The sequence below is a fragment of the Oncorhynchus tshawytscha genome, linkage group LG13 (genome assembly GCF_018296145.1).
Source record: "Oncorhynchus tshawytscha isolate Ot180627B linkage group LG13, Otsh_v2.0, whole genome shotgun sequence".
NCBI lineage: Eukaryota > Metazoa > Chordata > Actinopteri > Salmoniformes > Salmonidae > Oncorhynchus > Oncorhynchus tshawytscha.
Window position 1 is genome coordinate 85,850,538 of NC_056441.1, and position 12,500 is coordinate 85,863,037.

General features: G+C 43.1%; 1 protein-coding gene across 1 annotated transcript in view; it reads right to left on the bottom strand.

The window, feature by feature from the left end:
* Positions 1-12,500, bottom strand: part of LOC112236337 (muscleblind-like protein 1) — a 173,759-nt gene that overhangs the window by 42,393 nt on the left and 118,866 nt on the right. The window contains 1 exon segment of the mRNA XM_042296465.1: positions 1,436-1,612. Within this exon segment, the coding sequence (XP_042152399.1) occupies positions 1,436-1,612 (177 nt within the window).

Sequence of the window (12,500 nt, forward strand, 5' to 3'; positions counted from 1 at the left end):
CATGCTCTCTCCTTACTCTCTTTGTTCTTCTTCTCTCTGTCTTACTCTGTCATCCTCTCTCCTTACTCTCTTTGTTCTTCTTCTCTCTGTCTTACTCTGTCATGCTCTCTCCTTACTCTCTTTGTTCTTCTTCTCTCTGTCTTACTCTGTCATCCTCTCTCCTTACTCTCTTTGTTCTTCTTCTCTCTGTCTTACTCTGTCATGTCTTACTCTCTTTGTTCTTCTTCTCTCTGTCTTACCTGTCATCCTCTCTCCTTACTCTCTTTGTTCTTCTTCTCTCTGTCTTACTCTGTCATGCTCTCTCCTTACTCTCTTTGTTCTTCTTCTCTCTGTCTTACTCTGTCATCCTCTCTCCTTACTCTCTTTGTTCTTCTTCTCTCTGTCTTACTCTGTCATCCTCTCTCCTTACTCTCTTTGTTCTTCTTCTCTCTGTCTTTCTCTGTCATCCTCTCTCCTTACTCTCTTTGTTCTTCTTCTCTCTGTCTTACTCTGTCATCCTCTCTCCTTACTCTCTTTGTTCTTCTTCTCTCTGTCTTACTCTGTCATCCTCTCTCCTTACTCTCTTTGTTCTTCTTCTCTCTGTCTTACTCTGTCATCCTCTCTCCTTACTCTCTTTGTTCTTCTTCTCTCTGTCTTACTCTGTCATGCTCTCTCCTTACTCTCTTTGTTCTTCTTCTCTCTGTCTTACTCTGTCATCCTCTCTCCTTACTCACTTTGTTCTTCTTCTCTCTGTCCTACTCTTAACCTCTCCATCACAGGAAGTTGTAGGTGCTGCTGTCACTGTGAAAGCTATTGCTTCTGTCATCTTCTAAATCCTCTCTTCTTCTCAACGGGGCCTCTCCTGATGAAGCGATGACTGTGTGTGTCTCTCTCTCTGTGTGTGTGTGTTTGTGTGTGTGTGTAGTGCTGAGTTCCTCTCTGTGACAACTTAGTGCACCTCTCCCTTCTCTGCTTTATTTTCCCACCCAGAGAGAAGGGACGAGGACAGACGAGAAGGGATGAGGACAGAAGAGAAGGGACGAGGACAGATGAGAAGGGATGAGGACAGAAGAGAAGGGACGAGGACAGACGAGAAGGGATGAAGACAGAAGAGAAGGGACGAGGACAGATGAGAAGGGACGAGGACAGACGAAAAGGGATGGGGACAGACAAGAAGGGACGAGGACAGAAGAGAAGGGACGAGGACAGACGAGAAGGGACGAGGACAGATGAGAAGAGGGAGTGACGACAAGAGAGTGGTAAACGACAACATTTCTCAGAAGGCAATGGCAGATCTCTTTGAATCTGTTGGGTTGACTGGGATTGCACCATATGCTGGGGCTTGGATCCAATGTGTGTGTGTGTGTTGTGTGTGTGTGTGTGTGTGTGTGTGTGTGTGTGTGTGTGTGTGTGTGTGTGTGTGTGTGTGTGTGTGAGTGCGCCCAAGCTCTCTCACCATACATGTAGGCTGTAGCTGTGTGCTGGGCATCATGGCGTTGGCCAGCTGCATCTGCTGTGCCAGCATGGCCATGTTCTTCTGTTGGATCAGGTTGTTCCTGCCGTTGATCTCCAGCTGGGTCTTCAGGTGGGGAGGAGGGTGTAGGTACTTACAGTTCTCCCTGGAACAACGACCCTGAGAGAGGGAGAGGTGGAGGGACAGGTGGAGAGAGAGAGAGAGAGAGGGGGGGGAGAGAGAGAGGGAGAGAGAGAGGGAGAGAGAGAGAGAGAGAGAGAGAGAGAGAGAAAGAGGGAGAGAGAGGGGGAGGGAGAGAAGGAGAGGGAGAGAGAGACAGACAGAGAGAGAGGGAGAGAAGGAGAGAGAGAGAGACAGACAGACAGAGAGAGAGAGAGAGAGAGAGGGGAGAGAGAGAGGGAGAGAGAGAGGGAGAGAGAGAGAGAGCAGAGAGACAGGGAGAGAGGGAGAGAGAGAGCAGAGAGAGAGAGGGAGAGAGGAGAGAGAGACAGAGAGAGAGAGAGAGAGAGACAGAGAGAGAGACAGAGAGAGAGGGAGAGAGAGAGCAGAGAGAGAGAGGGAGAGAGGAGAGAGAGAGACAGAGAGAGAGACAGAGAGAGAGAGAGAGAGGGGAGACATGGAAAAGACAGATTTCAGAACATGACATTGTATCTCTATAGACTCAGTGTGAAAGTACAAGACACAAGCTAATTCTGCCTTCTCTTTTTCATCTCTTTATCCATCTCATTGTCATGCTCTCCTCTCTCTGTCTTTCTCTAATCACACTTTATCCTGTCTCCTCTCTCTGTCTTTCTCTTTCTATAATCACACTTTATCCTCTCTCCTCTCTCTGTCTTTCTCTAATCACACTTTACCCTCTCTCCTCTCTCTGTCTGTCTCTAATCACACTTTACCCACTCTCCTCTCACTGTCTTTCTCTTTCTCTAATCACACTTTATCCACTCTCCTCTCTCTGTCTTTCTCTAATCACACTTTACCCTCTCTCCTCACTGTCTTTCTCTCTATCTAATCACACTTTACCCACCCTCCTCTCTCTCTCTTTCTCTAATCACACTTTATCCTGTCTCCTCTCTCTGTCTTTCTCTTTCTCTAATCACACTTTATCCACTCTCCTCACTGTCTTTCTCTCTATCTAATCACACTTTATCCACTCTCCTCTCTCTGTCTTTCTCTAATCACACTTTACCCTCTCTCCTCACTGTCTTTCTCTCTATCTAATCACACTTTATCCACTCTCCTCTCTCTGTCTTTCTCTAATCACACTTTACCCACTCTCCTCTCACTGTCTTTCTCTTTCTCTAATCACACTTTATCCACTCTCCTCTCTCTGTCTTTCTCTAATCACACTTTACCCTCTCTCCTCACTGTCTTTCTCTCTATCTAATCACACTTTATCCACTCTCCTCTCTCTGTCTTTCTCTAATCACACTTTATCCTGTCTCCTCTCTCTGTCTTTCTCTAATCACACTTTATCCACTCTCCTCTCTCTGTCTTTCTCTAATCACACTTTACCCTCTCTCCTCACTGTCTTTCTCTCTATCTAATCACACTTTATCCACTCTCCTCTCTCTGTCTTTCTCTAATCACACTTTACCCACTCTCCTCTCACTGTCTTTCTCTTTCTCTAATCACACTTTATCCACTCTCCTCTCTCTGTCTTTCTCTAATCACACTTTACCCTCTCTCCTCACTGTCTTTCTCTCTATCTAATCACACTTTACCCTCTCTCCTCACTGTCTTTCTCTTTCTCTAATCACACTTTACCCACTCTCCTCTCACTGTCTTTCTCTTTCTCTAATCACACTTTATCCACTCTCCTCTCTCTGTCTTTCTCTAATCACACTTTACCCTCTCTCCTCACTGTCTTTCTCTCTATCTAATCACACTTTACCCTCTCTCCTCACTGTCTTTCTCTTTCTCTAATCACACTTTACCCACTCTCCTCTCACTGTCTTTCTCTTTTTCTAATCACACTTTATCCACTCTCCTCTCTCTGTCTTTCTCTAATCACACTTTACCCTCTCTCCTCTCTCTGTCTTTCTCTAATCACACTTTACCCTCTCTCCTCACTATCTTTCTCTCTATCTAATCACACTTTACCCTCTCTCCTCACTGTCTTTCTCTCTATCTAATCACACTTTACCCTCTCTCCTCACTGTCTTTCTCTTTCTCTAATCACACTTTACCCTCTCTCCTCTCTCTGTCTTTCTCTAATCACACTTTACCCTCTCTCCTCACTGTCTTTCTCTCTATCTAATCACACTTTACCCTCTCTCCTCACTGTCTTTCTCTTTCTCTAATCACACTTTACCCACTCTCCTCTCACTGTCTTTCTCTTTCTCTAATCACACTTTATCCACTCTCCTCTCTCTGTCTTTCTCTAATCACACTTTACCCTCTCTCCTCACTGTCTTTCTCTCTATCTAATCACACTTTACCCTCTCTCCTCACTGTCTTTCTCTTTCTCTAATCACACTTTACCCACTCTCCTCTCACTGTCTTTCTCTTTTTCTAATCACACTTTATCCACTCTCCTCTCTCTGTCTTTCTCTAATCACACTTTACCCTCTCTCCTCTCTCTGTCTTTCTCTAATCACACTTTACCCTCTCTCCTCACTATCTTTCTCTCTATCTAATCACACTTTACCCTCTCTCCTCACTGTCTTTCTCTCTATCTAATCACACTTTACCCTCTCTCCTCACTGTCTTTCTCTTTCTCTAATCACACTTTACCCTCTCTCCTCTCTCTGTCTTACTCTTTATCTAATCACACTTTACCCTCTCTCCTATCTCTCTCTCTCTTTCTCTAATCACACTTTATCCACTCTCCTCTCTCACTGTCTTTCTCTTTCTCTAATCACACTTTACCCTCTCTCCTCTCTCTCTCTCATCACACTTTACCCTCTCTCCTCTCTCTCTTTCTCTAATCACACTTTACCCTCTCTCCTCTCTCTCTCTGTCTTTCTCTAATCACACTTTACCCTCTCTCCTCTCTCTCTGTCTTTCTCTAATCACACTTTACCCTCTCTCCTCTCTGTCTTTCTCTAATCACACTTTACCCTCTCTCCCCTCTCTGTCTTTCTCTAATCACACTTTACCCTCTCTCCTCACTGTCTTTCTCTCTATCGGATCACACTTTATCCTCTACCCTCTCTTTGTCTTTGTAGGTCTCCACAAGAGACAAATTAGCAACAGAAGCTGAGATAAAGATGATTATCTATCTATCTATCTATCTATCTATCTATCTATCTATCTATCTATCTATCTATCTATCTATCTATCTATCTATCTATCTATCTATCTATCTATCTATCTATCTATCTATCTATCTATCTATCTATCTATCTATCTATCTATCTATCTATCTATCTATCTATCTATCTATCTATCTATCTATCTATCTATCTATCTATCTATCTATCTGTCTATCTGTCTATCTGTCTATCTGTCTATCTATCTATCTATCTATCTATCTATCTATCTATCTATCTATCTATCTATCTATCTATCTATCTGTCTATCTGTCTATCTATCTATCTATCTATCTATCTATCTATCTATCTATCTATCTATCTATCTATCTATCTATCTATCTATCTATCTATCTATCTATCTATCTATCTATCTATCTATCTATCTATCTATCTATCTATCTATCTATCTATCTATCTATCTATCTATCTATCTATCTATCTATCTATCTATCTATCTATCTATCTATCTATCTATCTATCTATCTATCTATCTGTCTATCTGTCTATCTATCTATCTATCTATCTATCTATCTATCTATCTATCTATCTATCTATCTATCTATCTATCTATCTATCTATCTATCTATCTATCTATCTATCTATCTATCTATCTATCTATCTATCTATCTATCTATCTATCTATCTATCTATCTATCTATCTATCTATCTATCTATCTATCTATCTATCTATCTATCTATCTATCTATCTATCTATCTGTCTATCACACTCACTGCCTCCTGCCAACAGATTATGATTCACAGAGAGAGAAAGAGAGATATAAACAGAGAGGAAGAGAGATAGAAACAGAGAGAGAAAGATAGATAGAAACAGAGAGAGAAAGAGAGATAGAAACAGAGAGAGAAAGAGAGATGGAAACAGAGAGAGAAAGAGAGATAGAAACAGAGAGAGAAAGAGAGATAGAAACAGAGAGAGAAAGAGAGATGGAAAGAGAGATAGAAACAGAGAGAGAAAGAGAGATAGAAACAGAGAGAGAAAGAGAGATAGAAACAGAGAGAGAAAGAGAGATAGAAACAGAGAGAGAAAGAGAGATAGAAACAGAGAGAGAAAGAGAGATAGAAACAGAGAGAGAAAGAGAGATAGAAACAGAGAGAGAAAGAGAGATAGAAACAGAGAGAGAAAGAGAGATAGAAACAGAGAGAAAGAGAGATGGAAAGAGAGATAGAAACAGAGAGAGAAAGAGAGAGAAACAGAGAGAGAAAGAGAGATAGAAACAGAGAGAAAGAGAGATGGAAAGAGAGATAGAAACAGAGAGAGAAAGAGAGATAGAAACAGAGAGAGAAAGAGAGATAGAAACAGAGAGAGAAAGAGAGATAGAAACAGAGAGAAAGAGAGATGGAAAGAGAGATAGAAACAGAGAGAGAAAGAGAGATAGAAACAGAGAGAGAGAGAGAGATAGAAACAGAGAGAAAGAGAGATGGAAAGAGAGATAGAAACAGAGAGAGAAAGAGAGATAGAAACAGAGAGAGAGAGATAGAAACAGAGAGAGAAAGAGAGATAGAAACAGAGAGAGAAAGAGAGATGAAACAGAGAGAGAAAGAGAGATAGAAACAGAGAGAGAAAGAGAGATGAAACAGAGAGAGAAAGAGAGATAGAAACAGAGAGAGAAAGAGAGATCGAAACAGAGAGAAAGAGAGATAGAAACAGAGAGAGAAAGCACGCGCGCGAGAGAGAGAGGAAAGAGAGAGCGAGAAGGAGGATATTAAAACCTAACAAGGGGAGTGTTCAGCAGAACAGCATTATGGGTGTGAATCGTTGAAGACTCGTTGACTCGTTGAAGAATTGAATCACCTCCATCATACAGACAGACAGACAGACAGACTCCACACTACACAGCCTATATACACTATAGAAGGAGAATACTGTATAAACTACACTACACAGCCTATATACACTATACAAGGCGAATACTGTATATACTACAATACACAGCCTATATACACTATACAAGGAGAATACTGTATATATTACAATACACAGCCTATATACAATATACAAGGAGAATAATGTATATACTACACTCCACAGCCTATCTCTCTATATACACTATACAAGGAGAATACTGTATATACCACACTACATGTAAATTCTCTACATAAGGAGAATTGTATCTCTCCTCTATCCCTCTCTATTTCTCTCTCTAATATCTCTGTCTCTCTAAATCTCTCTCTATATCCATTTCTATCCCTCTCTATATCTCTCTCTATCAATTCAATTCAATTCAAGGGGCTTTATTGTCATGGGAAACATGTGTTAACAGTGCCAAAGCAAGTGAGGTAGATAATATATAAAGTTAATATATAAAGTGAAATAAACAATAAAAATTAACAGTAAACATTACACATACAGAAGTTTCAAAACAATAAAGACATTACAAATGTCATATTATATATATATACAGTGTTGTAATAATGTACAAATGGTTAAAGGACACAAGATAAAATAAATAGGCATACATATGGGTTGTATTTACAATGGTGTGTGTTCTTCACTGGTTGCCCTTTTCTCGTGGCAACAGGTCACAAATCTTGCTGCTGTGATGGCACACTGTGGAATTTCACCCATTAGATATGGGGGAGTATCAAAATTGGATTTGTTTTTGAATTCTTTGTAGATCTATATCTCTCTCTATATCTCTCTCTATTTCTCTCTCTCTCTCTCTATATATATATATATATATCTCTCTCTATATCTCTCTCTCTATCTCTCTATATCTCTCTCGATCTCTCTCTCTCTCTCTCTATCCCTCTCTCTCTATCCCTCTCTCTCTATATCTCTCTCTATATCTCTCTCTATATCTCTCTCTATATCTCTCTCTCTATCCCTCTCTATATCTCTCTCTATATCTCTCTCTATATCTCTCTCTATATCTCTCTCTGTTTCTCTCTCTCTATATCTCTCTCTATATTTCTCTATATCTCTCTCTATATCTCTCTCTGTTTCTCTCTCTCTATATCTCTCTCTATATCTCTCTCTATATCTCTCTCTATATCTCTATCCCTCTCTTTATATCAATTCAATTCAAGGGGCTTTATTGGCATGGGAAACATGTGTTAACATTGCCAAAGCAAGTGAGGTAGATAATATACAAAAGTGAAATAAACAATAATAATTAACAGTAAACATTACACATACAGAAGTTTCAAAACAATAAAGACATTATAAATGTCATATTATGTATATATACAGTGTTGTACAAATGTTTAAAGTACACAAGGGAAAATAAATAAGCAGAAATATTGGTTGTATTTACAATGGTTTTTGTTATTCACTGGTTGACCCTTCCTTGTGGCAACAGGTCACAAATCTTGCTGCTGTGATGGCACACTGTGGTATTTCACCCAGCAGATATGGGAGTTTATCAAAATCGGGTTTGTTTTCAAATTCTTTGTGGATCTGTGTAATCTGAGGGAAATATGTGTCTCTAATATGGTCATACATTTGGCAGGAGGTTATGAAGTGCAGCTCAGTTTCCACCTCATTTTGTGGGCAGTGTGCACATAGCCTGTCTTCTCTTGAGAGCCATGTCTGCCTACGGCGGCCTTTCTCAATAGCAAGGCTATGCTCACTAAGTCTGTACATAGTCAAAGCTTTCCTTAATTTTGGGTCAGTCACAGTGGTCAGGAATTCTGCCGCTGTGTACTCTCTGTGTAGGGCCAAATAGCATTCTAGTTTACTCTGTTTTTTTGTTAATTCTTTCCAATACATCAAGTAATTATCTTTTTTGTTTTCTAATGATTTACTTGAGTCTAATTGTGCTGTGGTCCTGGGGCTCTGTGTGGGTTTGTTTGTGTTTGTGAACAGAGCCCCAGGACCAGCTTGCTTAGGAGACCCTTCTCCTATAGCTCTATCTATCCATGTTTTTGTATCCTTCTCTATCCCTCTATATATCTGTGTCTTTATTTATACTGTGTGTTTATTGATAATGGGTGTTTATTTATAATGGGTGTTTATTTATACTGGGTGTTTATTTATACCTGGTGTTTATTTATACTGGGTGTTTATTTATACTGGGTGTTTATTTATACTGGGTGTGTGTTTATTTATACTGGGGGTGTGTTTATTTATACTGGGTGTGTGTTTATTTATACTGGGTGTGTGTTTATTTATACTGGGTGTGTGTTTATTTATAATGGGTGTTGATTTATACTGGGTGCTTATTTATACTGGGTATTTATACTGGGTGCTTATTTATACTGGGTATTTATACTGGTGTAACAGCGTTCGTCTGTTGAAGGAGAGTCGGACCAAAATGCAGCGTGGTGGTTACTCATGTTCTTTAATGAAAAAATAGCGATACATGAAATAACTAAATAAATACAAAAAAAACAACAAACGAAACGTGAAAACCTAATTACAGCCTATCTGGTGAACACTACACAGAGACAGGAACAATCACCCACAAAATACACAGTGGAACCCAGGCTACCTAAATATGGTTCCCAATCAGAGACAACGAGAAATACCTGACTCTGATTGAGAACCGCCTCAGGCAGCCAAGCCTATGCTAGACACACCCCTAATCAGCCACAATCCCAATGCCTACAAAACCCCCAATACGACAACACAATAAACCCATGTCACACCCTGGCCTGAACAAATAATTAAAGAAAATACAAAATACTAAGACCAAGGCGTGACAGAACCACCCCCCCCAAGGTGCGGACTCCCGGACGCACCTCAAAACCATAGGGAGGGTCCGGGTGGGCGTCTGTCTATGGTGGCGGCTCCGGCTCGGGACGTGGACCCCACTCCATAAATGTCTTAGTTCCTCCCCCTTGCGTCCTGGGATAGTCCACCCTCGCCGCCGACCATGACCTCGTAGTCCTCACCCAGAACCCCACTGGACTGAGGGGCAGCTCGTGACTGAGGGGCAGCTCGGGACTGAGGCAGCTCGGGACTGAGGGGAAGCTCGGGACTGAGGGGAAGCTCGGGACTGAGGGGCAGCTCGGGACTGAGGGGCAGCTCGGGACTGAGGGGCAGCCCGGGACTGAGGGGCAGCCCGGGACTGAGGGGAAGCCCGGGACTGAGGGGAAGCCCGGGACTGAGGGGAAGCCCGGGACTGAGGGGAAGCCCAGTACTGAGGGGAAGCCCAGTACTGAGAGGAAGCCCAGTACTGAGAGGAAGCCCAGTACTGAGATGAAGCTCAGGCAGGTAGTTGGCTCCGGCAGATCCTGGCTGGCTGGCGGATCTGGAAGAGTCTGGTTGACTGGCAGATCTGGAAGAGTCTGGTTGACTGGCAGATCTGGAAGATCATGGCTGACTGGCGGATCTAGCTGCTCTGGCTGCTCCATGCAGACTGACAGCTCTGGCTGCTCCACGCAGATCGGCAACTCTGGCTGCTCCATGCAAACTGGCAGCTCAGGCTGCTCCATGCAGACTGACAGCTCAGGCTGCTCCATGCAGACTGGCAGCTCTGGCTGCTCCATGCAGACTGACAGCTCAGGCTGCTCCATGCAGGCTGACAGCTCTGGCTGCTCCATGTAGACTGGCAGCTCTGGCTGCTCCATGCAGACTGGCAGCTCTGGCTGCTCTATGCAGACTGGCAGCTCCATGCAGACTGGCAGCTCCATGCAGACTGGCAGCTCTGGCTGCTCCATGCAACCTGGCAGCTCAGGCTGCGTTGAACAGGCAGGAGGCTCCGGCAGCGCTGTAGAGGAGGAAGGCTCTGGAAGTGCTGAACAGGCGGGAGACTCCGACAGTGCATGAGAGGAGGGAAACGCTGGCTGCGCTGAACAGGCGGGAGGCTCCGGCAGCGCTAGAGGGAAGGAAGGCTCTGGCTGTGCTGAACAGGCGAGGCGCACTGAAGGCCTGGTGCGTGGTGCTGGAACTGGTGGTACTGGATCGAGGACACGCACAGGAAGCCTGGTGCGGGGAGCTGCTACCGGAGGACTGGTGTGTGGAGGTGGCACTGGATAGACCGGACCGTGCAGGCGCACTGGAGCTCTTGAGCACAGAGCCTGCCCAACCTTACTTGGCTCGATGCCCACTCTAGCCCGGCTAATACGAAGAGCTGGTATGTACCGTACCGGGCTATGCACCCGCACTGGAGACACCGTGCGCACACTAGCATAACACGGTGCCTGCCCGGTCTCTTTAGCCCCCCGGTAAGCACAGGGAGTTTGCGCAGGTCTCCTACCTGGCATAGCCATACTCCCTGTGAGCCCCCCCCCCAAGAAATTTTTGGGGCTGACTCTCGGGCTTCCATCCGCGTCGCCGTGCTGCCTCCTCATACCAACGCCTCTCCGCTTTCGCCGCCTCCAGTTCTTCTTGGGGCGTCGATATTCACCAGGCTGTGCCCAGGCTCCTTTTCCCTCCAATATCTCCTCCCAAGTCCAGAAGTCCTTTGATCGCTGCTCCTCACGATTAACAGGGAGAGTTGGCTCAGGTCTGACTCCTGACTCTGCCACTCTCTCTCTGAGCCCCCCCCAATACATTTTTGGGGCTGCTTTTCGGGCTTCCTTGCCAACCGTGTTCCCTCGTATCGTCGGCTCTTATCTCCGGCTGCCTCTGCTCTCCTAAGTGCCTCCACCTGTTCCCATGGGAGGCGATCTCTTCCGGCCAGTATCTCCTCCCAAGTGTAACAACCTTTGCCATCCAACACGTCTTCCCATGTCCATTTCTCCTTTCGCTGCTCCTGCTGTCGCTGCCTGTTACCACGCCGCTTGGTCCGGGTATGGTGGGTGATTCTGTAACGGCGTTCGTCTGTTGACGGAGAGTCGGACCAAAATGCAGCGTGGTGGTTACTCATGTTCTATAATGAAAAAATAGCGATACATGAAATAACTAAATAAATACAAAAAAACAACAAACGAAACGTGAAAACCCAATTACAGCCTATCTGGTGAACACTACACAGAGACAGGAACAATCACCCACAAAATACACAGTGAAACCCAGGCTACCTAAATATGGTTCCCAATCAGAGACAACGAGAAATACCTGACTCTGATTGAGAACCGCCTCAGGCAGCCAAGCCTATGCTAGACACACCCCTAATCAGCCACAATCCCAATGCCTACAAAAACACCAATACGACAACACAAAAGAAAACACAAAATACTAAGACCAAGGCGTGACAACTGGGTGTTTAGTTATACTGGGTGTTTATTTATCCTAGATGGGTTTTTATTTATACTGGGTGTTTATTTATACTGGGTGTTTATTTATACTGGGTGTTTATTTATACTGGGAGTTTATTTATAGTGGGTGTTTATTTATACTGGGTGTTTAGTTATACTGGGTTTTCATTTATACTGGGAGTTTATTTATACTGGGTGTTTATTTATACTGGGTGGGTGTTTATTTATACTGGGTGTTTATTTATACTGGGTGTTTATTTATAATGGGTTTTTATATTTTATACTGGGTGTTTATTTATAATGGGTGTTTATTTATACTGTGTATTTATACTGGGTGTGTGTTTATTTATACTGGGTGTGTGTTTATTTATAATGGGTGTTGATTTATACTGGGTGCTTATTTATACTGGGTATTTATACTGGGTGCTTATTCATACTGGGTATTTATACTGGGTGTTTATTTATACTGGGTGTTTATTTATACTGGGTGTGTGTTTATTTATAATGGGTGTTGATTTATACTGGGTGCTTATTTATACTGGGTATTTATACTGGGTGCTTATTTATACTGGGTATTTATACTGGGTGCTTATTTATACTGGGTATTTATACTGGGTATTTATACTGGGTGTTTATTTATACTGGGTGTTTTTTTATACTGAGTGTTTATTTATACTGGGTGTTTATTTATA